The 12,934-nt window shown below is 31.6% G+C and overlaps 1 protein-coding gene across 1 annotated transcript in view; it reads right to left on the bottom strand.

Moving 5' to 3' along the window:
• Window positions 1-251: 251 nt before the first annotated feature.
• Window positions 252-12,934, bottom strand: part of LOC127734696 (antiviral innate immune response receptor RIG-I-like) — a 65,014-nt gene continuing 52,331 nt past the window's right edge. Inside the window, exons 10-18 of the mRNA XM_052244694.1 lie at window positions 12,314-12,504; window positions 10,982-11,177; window positions 10,615-10,777; window positions 6,440-6,535; window positions 5,871-6,028; window positions 4,878-5,016; window positions 4,143-4,382; window positions 3,451-3,618; window positions 252-1,892 (exon numbers count right to left, since the gene is read on the bottom strand). Of these exons, the coding sequence (XP_052100654.1) occupies window positions 1,258-1,892; window positions 3,451-3,618; window positions 4,143-4,382; window positions 4,878-5,016; window positions 5,871-6,028; window positions 6,440-6,535; window positions 10,615-10,777; window positions 10,982-11,177; window positions 12,314-12,504 (1,986 nt within the window). The 3' untranslated portion in view covers window positions 252-1,257. The remainder of the gene's footprint in view (window positions 1,893-3,450; window positions 3,619-4,142; window positions 4,383-4,877; window positions 5,017-5,870; window positions 6,029-6,439; window positions 6,536-10,614; window positions 10,778-10,981; window positions 11,178-12,313; window positions 12,505-12,934) is intronic.

The raw sequence follows: 12,934 nt of genomic DNA, 5'->3' as shown, positions 1-12,934 counted from the left end.
CGTCTGTCATTCCGTCCGTCAAAAACACAAAAAATGCACCAAACTACAATAGTTTTCTTTTTACATTATTCAAACTTTGCGTTTTGATAGCATGCATATTGAAGATGTCAGCCGCCAAATTTAAAGCATTTTGAATTTTGAATGTGTTAATCTTAACTGAATTTAACTTGACAAATCTTGATAACTGAATTTCACTCATCTTGTCTGTAGTTTTTCTCAACACTACTGGATATGTAAATAAGAAGACTGTATGAAATATAAATATATTATGAAAATTTACACACAGCAGAAAAAAAACAATAAATTATCAATGTAATAACAAGAAATTTACAACATCATTAAATAACTAAAGTTATCAACCATTAAGCAATTGCTAGGTACTCTTTTCCCCATCTGTTTTAACTGTTATATAGATTTCCATGAAACATTTGTCTATGTTTTTCGTTGCAGTACATCAATATTTTTTTTTCTTATGACAAAATTATTCAAACTTTGCATAGTGATCGCATACAGTTTGTAAATTTCATCCGCCATTTAAGGACAGTTTTAAAGTATTTTAAATGTACTTAACTAAAACTGAATTTAACTCATCTTTTCCTTTATGTCACAACAGTCCTGGACATATAACTAAGATGATTGTATGAAATATAAATATATTCTGAGAATTCACACACAACAGAAACGATAATAAATTATGTATGTAATAACAAGAATAAACAATATATAAATAACTCAAGTTATCAATCATTAAGCAATTGTTAGGTATGCTACATCCCATATCTTTTGTTAACTGTTTTACAGATTTCAGTGAAAAGTCATATATTGTTTTGATTTTGCAGTACTTCAATATATTTTTATGTTTTCTTACAACAATAATTTTTTTTGTCGTTATATCCTTATTAGAGGTTAAAAGATTTTCTTCTCATCGTCTGCAATAAAGTTTAATTTGTACAATATTTTGTGGCTAACATTGCAATTTCCAATTTGCAATATTAAAAAAAATCGATTCTTAATTGTTTATAATTTACCACAAAGCTCTTATTTAGCAAAATTCGACAGATATTAATCGCCTTAAATAAATAAGTTTAAGGGCAATATTCTTTTAGAAGATCCAGTCTTGTTCCTTGTAACTTTCGAACGGTAAGACTATCATAACTTTTAACGATTTTTGAAAAAAGAAATAGGACAACTATTTACATTATAAGCTCTATTTTTAAGAATGTATATCTATCAGATTAGCATAAAGGGTACCAATTCCTAAATGTCAACATACTGAGAACCCTGTAGTCTTGATTCAAGGTCATCATCAGATAACTCAGCAGGTTTAAATGGTACACTTTTCCATTTTTTATAGTAGCTGTTTTTGCCAGTGGTATCTGTTACATAAAAATGCTCAATTTTCAAAACAGGGAATTGAGCTTCACTAAACTTTATAATTTGGCCTAGACCACTACCACAATTTATACATTTAACTTTGCCCGCATTTACAGTTATGAGATGATCAATCCGCCGCTTAGAATGACTCTTTATGACCTTTACGTTTTTCCTTATTTCATCATTTATCACAGCGTGATGAGCATCTTGTATTTTCCTGATATCTGTTGACATGCAAATATAATGGTTACACTTCTCACATCTCAGTTCAAGTTCCTTGTTTTCTGAACAATTTTTGTCGGATAAAGCTTCCTTGTCGCGTTTCTTTTTCAACAGTCTCTGGATTTCTACGAGTTCTTCAACACACTCCTCTTTGTTTTCTATGATATCTGATTGGATTTCTTCGATGGCCTCTTTCATTATTCCTTCTCTAATTTCATTTATTTCTTCTTTTTCTGCAGTTTTTCTCTTTTTACTCGCGATAATGACAAACTGACAACCTTCAGCCCTTCCCCTACCTTCAAATAAATAATAGAAATCAACAAGGGAATAGTAACAATACAAACACATACAATTTTAGTATCTTGAGGGAAATTAACATACACTAAATTCTCTGACTACCAAGCACTTTGTGTTACAATCTTTGTAAAGAATATGAATAATTGTCATAAGATCAAACAAAATTGGAAATATATTAGGATTACATTATATAGAATAATACATAAAAAAGCATTTGTTCATCAGAAAATGTACAGAAAAAAATAATTGTTTGTACATTTAATGTTAGAGATGAAATTCTTAACACTTGCTTTCCCCGATAAAGGGAGTGAATATTGAATCTAGTAATTTACGAGTGCTGTGTATATTTCATAAGAATTATGACAGATATAATGAAAGAGGCTAATATATGTAAGATTAAGATTGTTGGGGTGCCTTCCTCCATCTTGGATTTTGAAATAGCAGATAACGATCGGTCTAAATCTTAAATGAAATATGCAAATTTCGAGAATAGTATGTAATTCAAGTGTAAGACTTTTAATGTTAATATAGAAAATTATGTGTTGTATCATATTTTACGGCTGTATTTTACAAAAAAAATTTTGTTTGATAAATTTTTTTTTTAACTTTGCGAAATAAGGGGAGATAACTTGGATAAAGTCACTTTTATAATGGAAAATGTTGTGAATTTACTTATTTTATAATGTAGCAAGAAAATGTGTCTGGTGACCCCATTTTTTTCTTTTTCTTATCTGAAAGCGTAAAATGAGAGGTATCTTCTCATATTTTATCTTAAAATTCTATGGTGTAGTTCTTTTTATCACACAAAATTGGGTTTTCTATGTATAATCAATTCAAACTCTGACAATTTTGCACAATCTGAAGGGTGAAAAAAAAGCCCAGTGACCCATACTTTTTATTATAATTTTGAAAAAAAGCATGATATAAACTACATTTTAACAAATTATTAAAAAATTCTATGAATTTTAATTTAGACCCCCCATCTACCTAAATGGATTATGCAAATGTGTAACAATGAAAATAAAATTAAAATAAAAGTAAACATAGCCTTGAGTATTTTTTTTTATCTTTTAATACATTTATTAGCGACCACTATACAGATACCATTCAGTCTTGCAGATTACTATATGATATGGCTAGTAGTCAGTACTTCGGTTTTGGCTGTGATTTATTAAATATATCAGTGGATAGAATTAGTGAATTTTGTAATCCCAATTGATTAAATGCCCAAAACCAAAGTTTAAGGTCAAGTTACAGTAAATGGGCTATGTCACAGATTTTGAAAAAAATTGCATACATCTTTGGCTCGTTGAACTATAACTGAAAATCGAAAAAATAATGCATGTATCTCTTTTATTTTCTGAAATATATCTGAATGAATCCTTTCAAAATATGTCAATATTTGAATTAAAAGCACATCCAATAAGCGGAAAATATTCTTAAATTTGTCTTTAAATCATCAAATCAACAATTTTAAGTACATAGATTTTTCTATGTACAGATTTTATAGAAAAATGTACAGAATTATAGTACAGATGGAATGCCATACATACATACCTCTCGATTGTATCATAGCTGTTTCATTTGTAACATGATCATACCTTATGACCAAGTTACATGTTGGGATATCAAGGCCTTCCTCAGCTACAGATGTAGCACATACAACCTGACGATTACCATCTTTAAATAGCCGAAGTATCTCCGTCTGGTCTTTCTTTGTCATACCTTCAAATATATTTTAATGATATATTTACGATGTAAGACGGATAGTAGCATATTGCCTGTTTTTTTTAAAAACTTTTGTAAGTTGTAAAAATTAATATGTTGATCCTTTACTTCAGAAACATCGTTACATTTTCTTGTTTAATTTTCGAAATTTGAACATTTCGATTGAAGATTGTTTCATTCCATTTGAATTCCTTAATCGTTATTCATATTGATAAGAGAGTCAAAATTAAAATAAAGAACAAACAACATTAATTGTAGACAGCTACTAACAATTTCCAATGAGTTACAGGATCCTGATAGTGATTTTGGTAGATAGTTGTATCATTGGTAATCATACCATATCTCCCTATTTTTTTTATAATTAAGCATAAGATTGGCATTCGCCGTTGGCAACTCAAAGTCCTCCATGGAAGAATACATTTCATCTTTCAATTTCATCGACAGAAAATGAAAAAATCTTAATTGGATGTAACATCCCACAACCTTTCTCAAAATGCGTATACTATATGGAAATTAAATACCTCCTTTGGCTCCGGCGGCCTGTGCTCCAACAAATTTATGGGGTTTTAATCTGTCTAGTCCATCTGTTTCTCTCATCCAATTAACCATGGCATCTGCCAGATCTCTTGTTTTAATAAAAACTATAATCCTCGAATCTCTCTTTTCTCTTAGCACTTTGAAAATCACGGTTTTTAGTTCCTTTAATTTTGGATTTTCATAGCTTTTATCATCTATACATGCCACAAACATTGGTTTTGTAACTAAAATAAACCAAAGCATTCAGCGTCTTGAAAAAGCACGGGTGTAGAATTATATACCATAAGAAAAGTTATTTTAAATCCATATCTTACAAATAATACTTACACACCTTTAAAATTATATCTAATTATAGCGTTTTGATCATTTAAAAATATATAACATTGATATAAGACACTCCCACGATTAATGAAGTGCAGTAGCTAAGTTAGGTAAGTCATAAAAAAAAGGTTTACAAAATGTTGATTCCCACATAACCTTTCTTATAATTCGCCCAAGTGTAATTTGTTTAGCTAGCCTAAAGTAAAAAAAAATGCGATTCATCCAGAGGGAATCTTTCTCAAATTGAAAAACATATGTACCCCTTATAATAATCAATACACCAAATATAGTTGACCTATTGCTTATAATACATTGTATAAGAGAAACATACCAAAACACAAAAATTATAGACAATTTAAGATCATTCTTTTTTAAAAGTATGTATTGAAAAACCGTACTGTCATAAAGCCTTTTCATGGTGTCATCTATCTCGTTTTTTATAATCCCTTCATTGAGATCATCCATCTTGTCTTCTAAATAGTTTGTGGCATCTTTAACACGAGCGTCTTCATATATAATCAGTGCCTCGTTGTAGACCTGTCAAAATAAATTCAAACTTTGTTTATGATATTTAAGTTGTAAAAAAACTCGATATAGATATAAAACACAAAACATTAATCTAAATGTTAAGTCTGCCTTTATCTTGACTTACATCTAATATTTGACAATGAGGGTGTGCTGAGAACATAACGTTATACAACAAATGAGATTTTATTATTTTTATGCAGCAACATTCAAGCAGCGCCTGCATATGGAGTATATGTCTTCCAGTTGGTACGATATTCCAGAATATCTGTGTCACAGATAAACACGGACATTTTGCAATTGTATTAGCTACAATCCCGTCCTCTTATCCTCGAAAGTAACATCACTGAATTAGCTTTATCACTGAATTTTTACTTATATGAGCAATATGACGGGTGCCACACGAAGAGCAGGAACTGCTTACCCATACGAATCCCCTGGTATCAACCTCGGGTTTGTGTTGTGTTCGTTTTGAGCAGATTTTGGTTTTTTATGTAGTGTTTTGTAGAGTGCTGTTTGTCTTTTGATCACTGCGTGTTCTCGGTTTCCCTTCGACATCTGAATTTTAAATCTCCCTTTAATATCTTCCTCCTCTTTATTTTCATTTGCATGCTTTTTTGTAGATTTCACCAAAAACAAAGACAAAAGTGCAGATAACAGCCGAAGGCCACCAATGGGTCTTCAACACAGCGAGAAAATCCCGCATCTTTCAGTTGCATATTCCAAAGGCTTGTTAATTATTACATGTGTATTGAAGTTAAATAGGCAAGTTTATATCAAGCAATATTCAATTTTCATTCGTTATGAAACCTATTATTATCCAACATAACATGTATTTAATATCAAAGTTGTTGGAAAACACAAACATTTAGATAATTTCTCCAAGTTGTTATATAACGTCTAGCCTCTTCCCTTATTTGAGCCGTTTCTCTTCTGAGTCTACTGATCCACTGTGTGTAAGCGGCCGATCCCTTCTCAGTAGGTGCTTTAAGAATGCTATCATTGCCTTCAAACATCTTAGCATCTGCAGTAAAATAGAACATTGTCTGATTTGAAATATTGTCAATATTTTGAAATTTTATATTTAAATCACCAGGTCGCGCTCCCTCATAAGGTTAACGATTACCATCACGATTTTGTTTAGTGAATCGATGTGTATTATGTCTGAACTCAATAAAAACATTTTCGCGATCTTAGATTTTTACTCAACGAAAAAGTGGATTAATTGAACTGTAAATTTGCCGATTATGTCCTATTCCCTATTGTGACAGGCATAGAAAGAAACGCTTACTCTATCTACGTATCCAGTATTGTTCCTTTTTTTTGAATTACTGTGATTCCCTCATGTTTTAATGTTGCCTTTTATATTCATAATGGATTAATGAGATATAATATCCATCAGTAAAAATATGAAATAATCTAAGCGTATACTCACATGGAGTAGTAAAGATGTGTTTTTCTGTGCTTTCCATTAATTTAACAAGAGTTTTTCCAAAATGATCTTTCTGTCTTGCAGGTGCCACAATAATACCTAATAAATGAGAAAAGAGGGGTTTTGTTTTAATGCAAACACCATACGTCTCTACAATTTACATAATAATTAAAACATAACTATGAAAGTAAACCGTCGTCTTAAAGGGTCTTCACCTGCACAAATAAATAACCAAAAACACATAGACTGACCAATTTTTAATATCAAAATAAAATTTGGATCATGACAAAATAAATCAGTGATAGAACAGAAAACATTCTACTCAAGTTCGATTACAAAGTAAATAAGTAATAGAAAACGGAAAAGCGTTCGTTCATGTTAGTATTGTGGATGTTACCACTGGATTATTTCGTAATCCTATAGGTAATTGAGTACATTATTAAGTAGCTTTCTTTCTTTAAATAAATCATGTTTGAATTTATGAAAAATAAAGTATTAACAAAAGTACCGAACTCCTAGGTAAAATTCATAAATCTGACAAAATCAAACGACACACTTTATCAACCACCAGAACGAATAGAAAACAACCGTCATGTGAAAATGATCTTCTATTTGCAAAATGCTTATCTAGTTTTCATAATTGTTGCAACTTTGTACCAGTTTTTATTTATTATACGATATTAAGCAATACAACCAACTTGATTTACTTATCATTTTTCCTAGAAATTTCTAGTGTTTAGCAATTCCTAATTTCACGTTTAAGTATTTTGTAATAATGTATATAATTTGATTCCCCTCTTCCGACATATAGACTTTATTAATAGTGTAACATACTATAGTTTAAATTTAATAAATAATAAGTCTTCCATGTCCACAGCTTCTCGGGAACGTTAACTAACTATATCCTGTTCCACTTGCCCGTCATGTTACAAAAGGCAATTACAAATTGGTGATATGTCGCATTCGGTGACGTCACAATCAACAAAAATAAGAGGAATTGTGACTTTGACATTTAGAACGTATCCATGGGCTCTTGTAACGCCGACATTATATATCCATTAGCAAATAATGATGGCGTTCGCTGGCAGAGATAACTTCAACTTTACCGCTATGAACCCCTAATTCATACGCGGCTTTAGATGCAGAAAACCATGACAGAAAACGCTAGGAATTATTTCTTGAGAAAACTTCATAAGTAAAGCTAAACAATAAAGTTGATAAAAGGATAATGTTAGTTTCTTTCCATAGTAACTGAAAGATCCTGTATGAAATCTATCTCATGTGAAAAAACGGAAAAGTCCACCACACGAAGAGTAGCACAGTTGTTTCCCTCAAAGGAAAGCCAATTGTCTGTTGAAATACACGTCCTCCAAATTTGTAAATGTGTATCAATGGTTCCATGACAGAATGATCAATGTTATGAAATACTTTTTGTAGTAACAATCAATTCATGTGTTTTCGCTTTAGTCATTGTACAATGAATTCGACCAATACCTCTGTTTAAACGGAATATGATCACCTTTCTTAATGACATGCATCAATACGGCTTTTCACAGCAAAAAGGATCCTTTAGGTCATATAGCTCCTAACATTTTTACGTATTAAACATTACCGACTGGTTTAAGCTTAAGCGTTCATAATGAAGGTAAATGCAAAAATGAAAAAAAAACAAAAACGCCGCGGATGCGCTATATATTTATTTAGTGTTATTTTACTAGCACTAGGTCGATATAATTGCTGGTGGACTGTTGGTCCTCGAGGAAATCATCAGCTCACTCGCCTGTGATTTAGTATTGAAATGATTTATAACAAACTTTTCCAAAAAATTCCCGTCGTTAAATAAAAATAAAATGCTCCGCAGGGCGCAGCTTGATACGACCGCAGAGGTCGAACCCTGAACAGTTGGGGCAAGTATGGACACAACATTCAAGCTTGATACAGCTCTGAATTTGGATTGTGATTAAATATTTGACACAGCATAGGTTTCTGACACAGAATGAATGTGGTCTAAGAACTTAAAAATTTTAAATTGGACATTCACCTATTATGGTCCAATATCCAAAATCTAAATACATGGTTAGATTCAGCATATCAAAGAACCCCAAGAATTCAATTTTTGATGAAATCAAACAAAGTTTAATTTTGGACCCTTTTGACCTCAATGTGGACAAAGTTGATAACGGGGCCCAAAAATCAAAAATCTAAATACATGGTTAGATTCAGCACATCAAAGAACCCCATATATTCAATTTTTGTTGAAATCAAACAAAGTTTAATTTTGGACCCCGATTTGGACCAACTTGAAAACTGGGCCCATAATCAAAAATCTAAATATATGTTTAGATTCAGCATATCAAAGAACCCTAAAAATTCAATTTTTGTTAAAATCAAACTAAGTTTAATTTTGGACCCTTTGGACCTTAATGTAGAACAATTTGAAAACGGAACCAAAAATTAAGAATCTAAATACATGGTTAGATTCGGCATATCAAAGAACCCCAATAATTCAATTTTTGATGAAATCAAACAAAGTTAAATTTTGGACCCTTTGGACCTCAATGTGGACCAATTTAAAAACGGGGCCCAAAATCCAAAAACTTAATACACGGTTAGATTCAGCATATTAAAGAACCCCAAGAATTCAAGAATAAAACCCCATTGAAATTGATCAAGAAATAAGCAATTTATACATAGTACAATGTATCTTCTTTTGCACAATACTGTGCAATTGAATATTTCTTGCTATTGCGCAATACTGTACAATTGACAATTTCTTGCTATTGCGCAATATTGTGCTATTGGATATTTCTTGCTATTGCGCAATACTGTGCAATTGAAGATTTCTTGCTATTGCGCAATACTGTGCAATCGAAGATTTCTTGCTATTGTGCAATACTGTGCAATTGAAAATTTCTTGCTATTGCACAATACTTATTATATAATAATTTACACATCCTATTTGGTGTGTATCTCCTACCATATCATTATTATTTGCTTTTAAATATAAATCAGAAATAACCAACTTAAAATGGAAAATTTTAAAAGAAAAAAAAAAATCCCCCCCCCCCCCCCAAATTTTTTGAACCCCTTATGATTCATCACCCCCAAACTCAATCCCAGCCTTCCCTTTGTGGTATGGTACCTTGCAGTACAATTTCAGAGAGATCCATACACTTGAACACAAGTTATTGTCTGGAAACTAGAAAAAATGCTTATTTTTGGCCCCTTTTTGGCCCCCAATTCCTAAACGTTTCAGGCAATTACCCCCAAACTCAATTCCAGCTTTCCCTTTGTGATATGGAACCTTGTAGTACAATTTCAGAAATATCCAAACACTTACACACAAGTTATTGTCATGAAACTAGAAAAATGCTTGTTTTTTGCCCCTTTTTTTGCCCCTAATTCCTAAAATTTTGAGGCAATTACCCCCAAAATCAATTACTGCCTTCCTTTTGTGATATGGAACCTTGTGGTACAATGTCAGAGAGATTCATACACTTACACACAAGTTATTGTCTGGAAGTTACAAAAATGCTTATTTTGGCCCCTTTTTGGCCCCTAATTCCTTAACTGTTGGTACCATAACCCCCAAAATCAATCCCAACCTTCCTTTCGTGGTATTGAACCTTATGGTAAAATTTCATGGAGATCCTTTCACTTAAACTTAAGTTAGAGTGCGAAAACCAATGTGTCTTCGGACGACGCCGGACGACGCCAGACGACGACGACGACGACGCCAACGTCATACCAATATACGACGAAAAATTTTTTTATTTTTGCGGTCGTATAAAAATCATTAATGTTCCAATTTCCTCAGGCGAAAATGATCTTTATATTCCTTTTTACATATAGCTTAAAACGTTTCTACGTTTTTATACATCACTGGCTTTCAAATGTTTGGTATCATGAACGTTCTTGATGAAGGTAAATCAAGAAAAGCGCATCCGACGAAACTTTATTAATTGTTATCTTAAGTTCGAACGAACTTATCTTCCGAATTTCGTTAAAAGGTTTTATGCATTATTGTTTGTCTTTTTTTTGGGTCAGGTTTTCTCATCCTTCCAAAATAAAGGCCTTGTGGCAAATGTGCATTGCAATTTCGGCGAGTTTTACGATATCTCTTTATTCAAATTTCCGGATATAGCCAAACGAAAATTAAAGTGATATACAAAACAAACCTTTGTCCGGTATTACAACGTGTTCTGATAGTTCCAATCTGTTTTTCTTTACTGTTACTAATTCCTCTGCATCTAAATTTGCCATTGTAGTTTTAATATGATCTTTTGCACCTGGAATTTTATTTGATTTCCCAACACCTACAGATGCAGTCAAACCAATTACCTGAGAAATTAAAAAAATCAAAATAAATATTTCATATTTTTTATAAAATTAAAACCAGTCAACTTTAACACATTTAAAAATGTTCTGCTCTATACAAAATGGATATGAATAGGTGGCAACAATAGCTTTTAGATGTTCAAATTTACAACTTAATTAAGAAGACACAAATAAATAAAATGATACATAGATCAAGTAGAGAATAACCTTGGGTAGTCTTTCTCGCTGAAAATTGTCGTCAAATTTTCGGTCCATGTAGTAATGCATTACTCTAGCATACGAATGTTTATCTTTGGCATGATGACACTCGTCAAACACTAGCAAGGTGAAATCTTCAATCTTTATATCGCCAGACTTCAGAGAGTTGTCTAGTAATGCCGATGTTATCACTAAAATATCTCTCCTGAATAAAAAATGAAAATTTTATTCCAATGTCATAAATACTGTTTTGTTTTGTTAAAAAATGAATAGGATGAAATAATCTAGAAATTTTTCTACACAATATAAGCAATATGGTTTGCTACTGACCCCTACTAATCCATAGAAGGTAATTAAAATCCATAGGGGGAGAGGCCAAAGGCCGAATCCTTTATGGATTTTTCTAGCCCTCTATGGATCTGTAAGGGGTCATTAGTGAATCATATAACGAATTTATCGCACACCTGACTTTTTCTGCCTAGTTTTGCATAAAAATAAACAATGAAATACAATAACATAAAAAGATGATGTCACACGTCATGAAACCCATATGAAATCTACTGACGCCACACGGATCCATAGTGGTCACCATGTGACGGCGTTAACGCAATATAACATCACTTATTTACCCGAGGTGCGATAATTACCATTTAAGAAGTCGCTGTTAAGTCAACAGCATGTCAACATTGACCAATTGATCCTAAAATGGTCATTTTGCGAATGGGTTTTGGCAAAATCTTATATCAGTCAAAGCTATACACAAAACGATATTTGACCTAAATTATGATATATATGATTGATATTATGTAACATGTAAGGCCTTGGCACATATCGAAATGTCAATCAAACAATCTCATATTTAGGCTTCTTGTTAATTTATAGAAGACATAATTCAAGAATATAAATACTGATATTTGAAAGAATAATGTCTTGTAAAGAATGTCACTTGTATAAGTGTATTTTTTATTTTCAAATGCAAGGGGTAAACCAGAGGCTTTATCAAACCGTCCGTCCTTTAACTGGCCATGTTACAAGTTATGTCTTTATATTAATTTTATCTTTCGTGTTTGTCAATCACATATAAATATATATAAATTAAAATCTGAAAGGGATCAAATTATTTAAGGTACTTTTAAAGAAGAATAAAATGTTAATTTAAATACATCCAACTGCTGAGTTTTGTTGTTGTTGAAACACACATAGCTAAAGGACAAATCAAACTGAATATAAATTTTTCAAATCCCGAAATAGTTTATTTTAACTTTACCATCACAATACTCTCAATTTTCAAAGAACATTCTTAGAGAAATTCTTTGAAAATTATGAATATTTAAATTGCACCTTTTCAACCATGATGACAACGGCTTTGGAAGTTTTTCCTCTCTGTGTATTTCTCCAGTGATTAGTTTTACTCTGAGTGGTTGGAGATATTCTTTGCATCTTTCTGCCTGCTGTTCGGCTAGAGCTTGCTGTTCCACCAATAGTGCAACTTTAACAATTAAGCCTTTACTAGACATTTTAGAGTTATGATCCTGAAAAGAAAAAAATGTATGTTTTACATCATATTTAAACAAAACAACAAAGATTTGAATATTTCGAATGGCAACTGAATGGTTTTGTAAAGGCTTAAATGTTTCCCAACATGTTTGCCCTTTCATCTTATAAAAAAAGAAACAATGCTTATATAATATAAACATTTACTACCAATCAGTATTTTATTTTATTTACCATAATCCGTGTCCAAAAACTGATATATGACTTTATACTTGATATATTTAGATCGACTTTAAGCTGCCTTTATACTGATATTTATAGATTTATTGATTAGTTAATGATGGCCTATTGTCCATGAAAGCTTAATAAGAATATACAGGACAGGGCCATATTCTAAAATATAAAAATATTATGCTTTCTACTATATTTACAAGCTAATTCTGAAGGTAAACGTTCTTTAATATGCTT

This window comes from Mytilus californianus, unplaced genomic scaffold, assembly GCF_021869535.1.
Source record: "Mytilus californianus isolate M0D057914Y unplaced genomic scaffold, xbMytCali1.0.p SCAF_3, whole genome shotgun sequence".
Lineage (NCBI taxonomy): Eukaryota > Metazoa > Mollusca > Bivalvia > Mytilida > Mytilidae > Mytilus > Mytilus californianus.
This window is presented reverse-complemented; position numbering and strand designations above follow the sequence as displayed.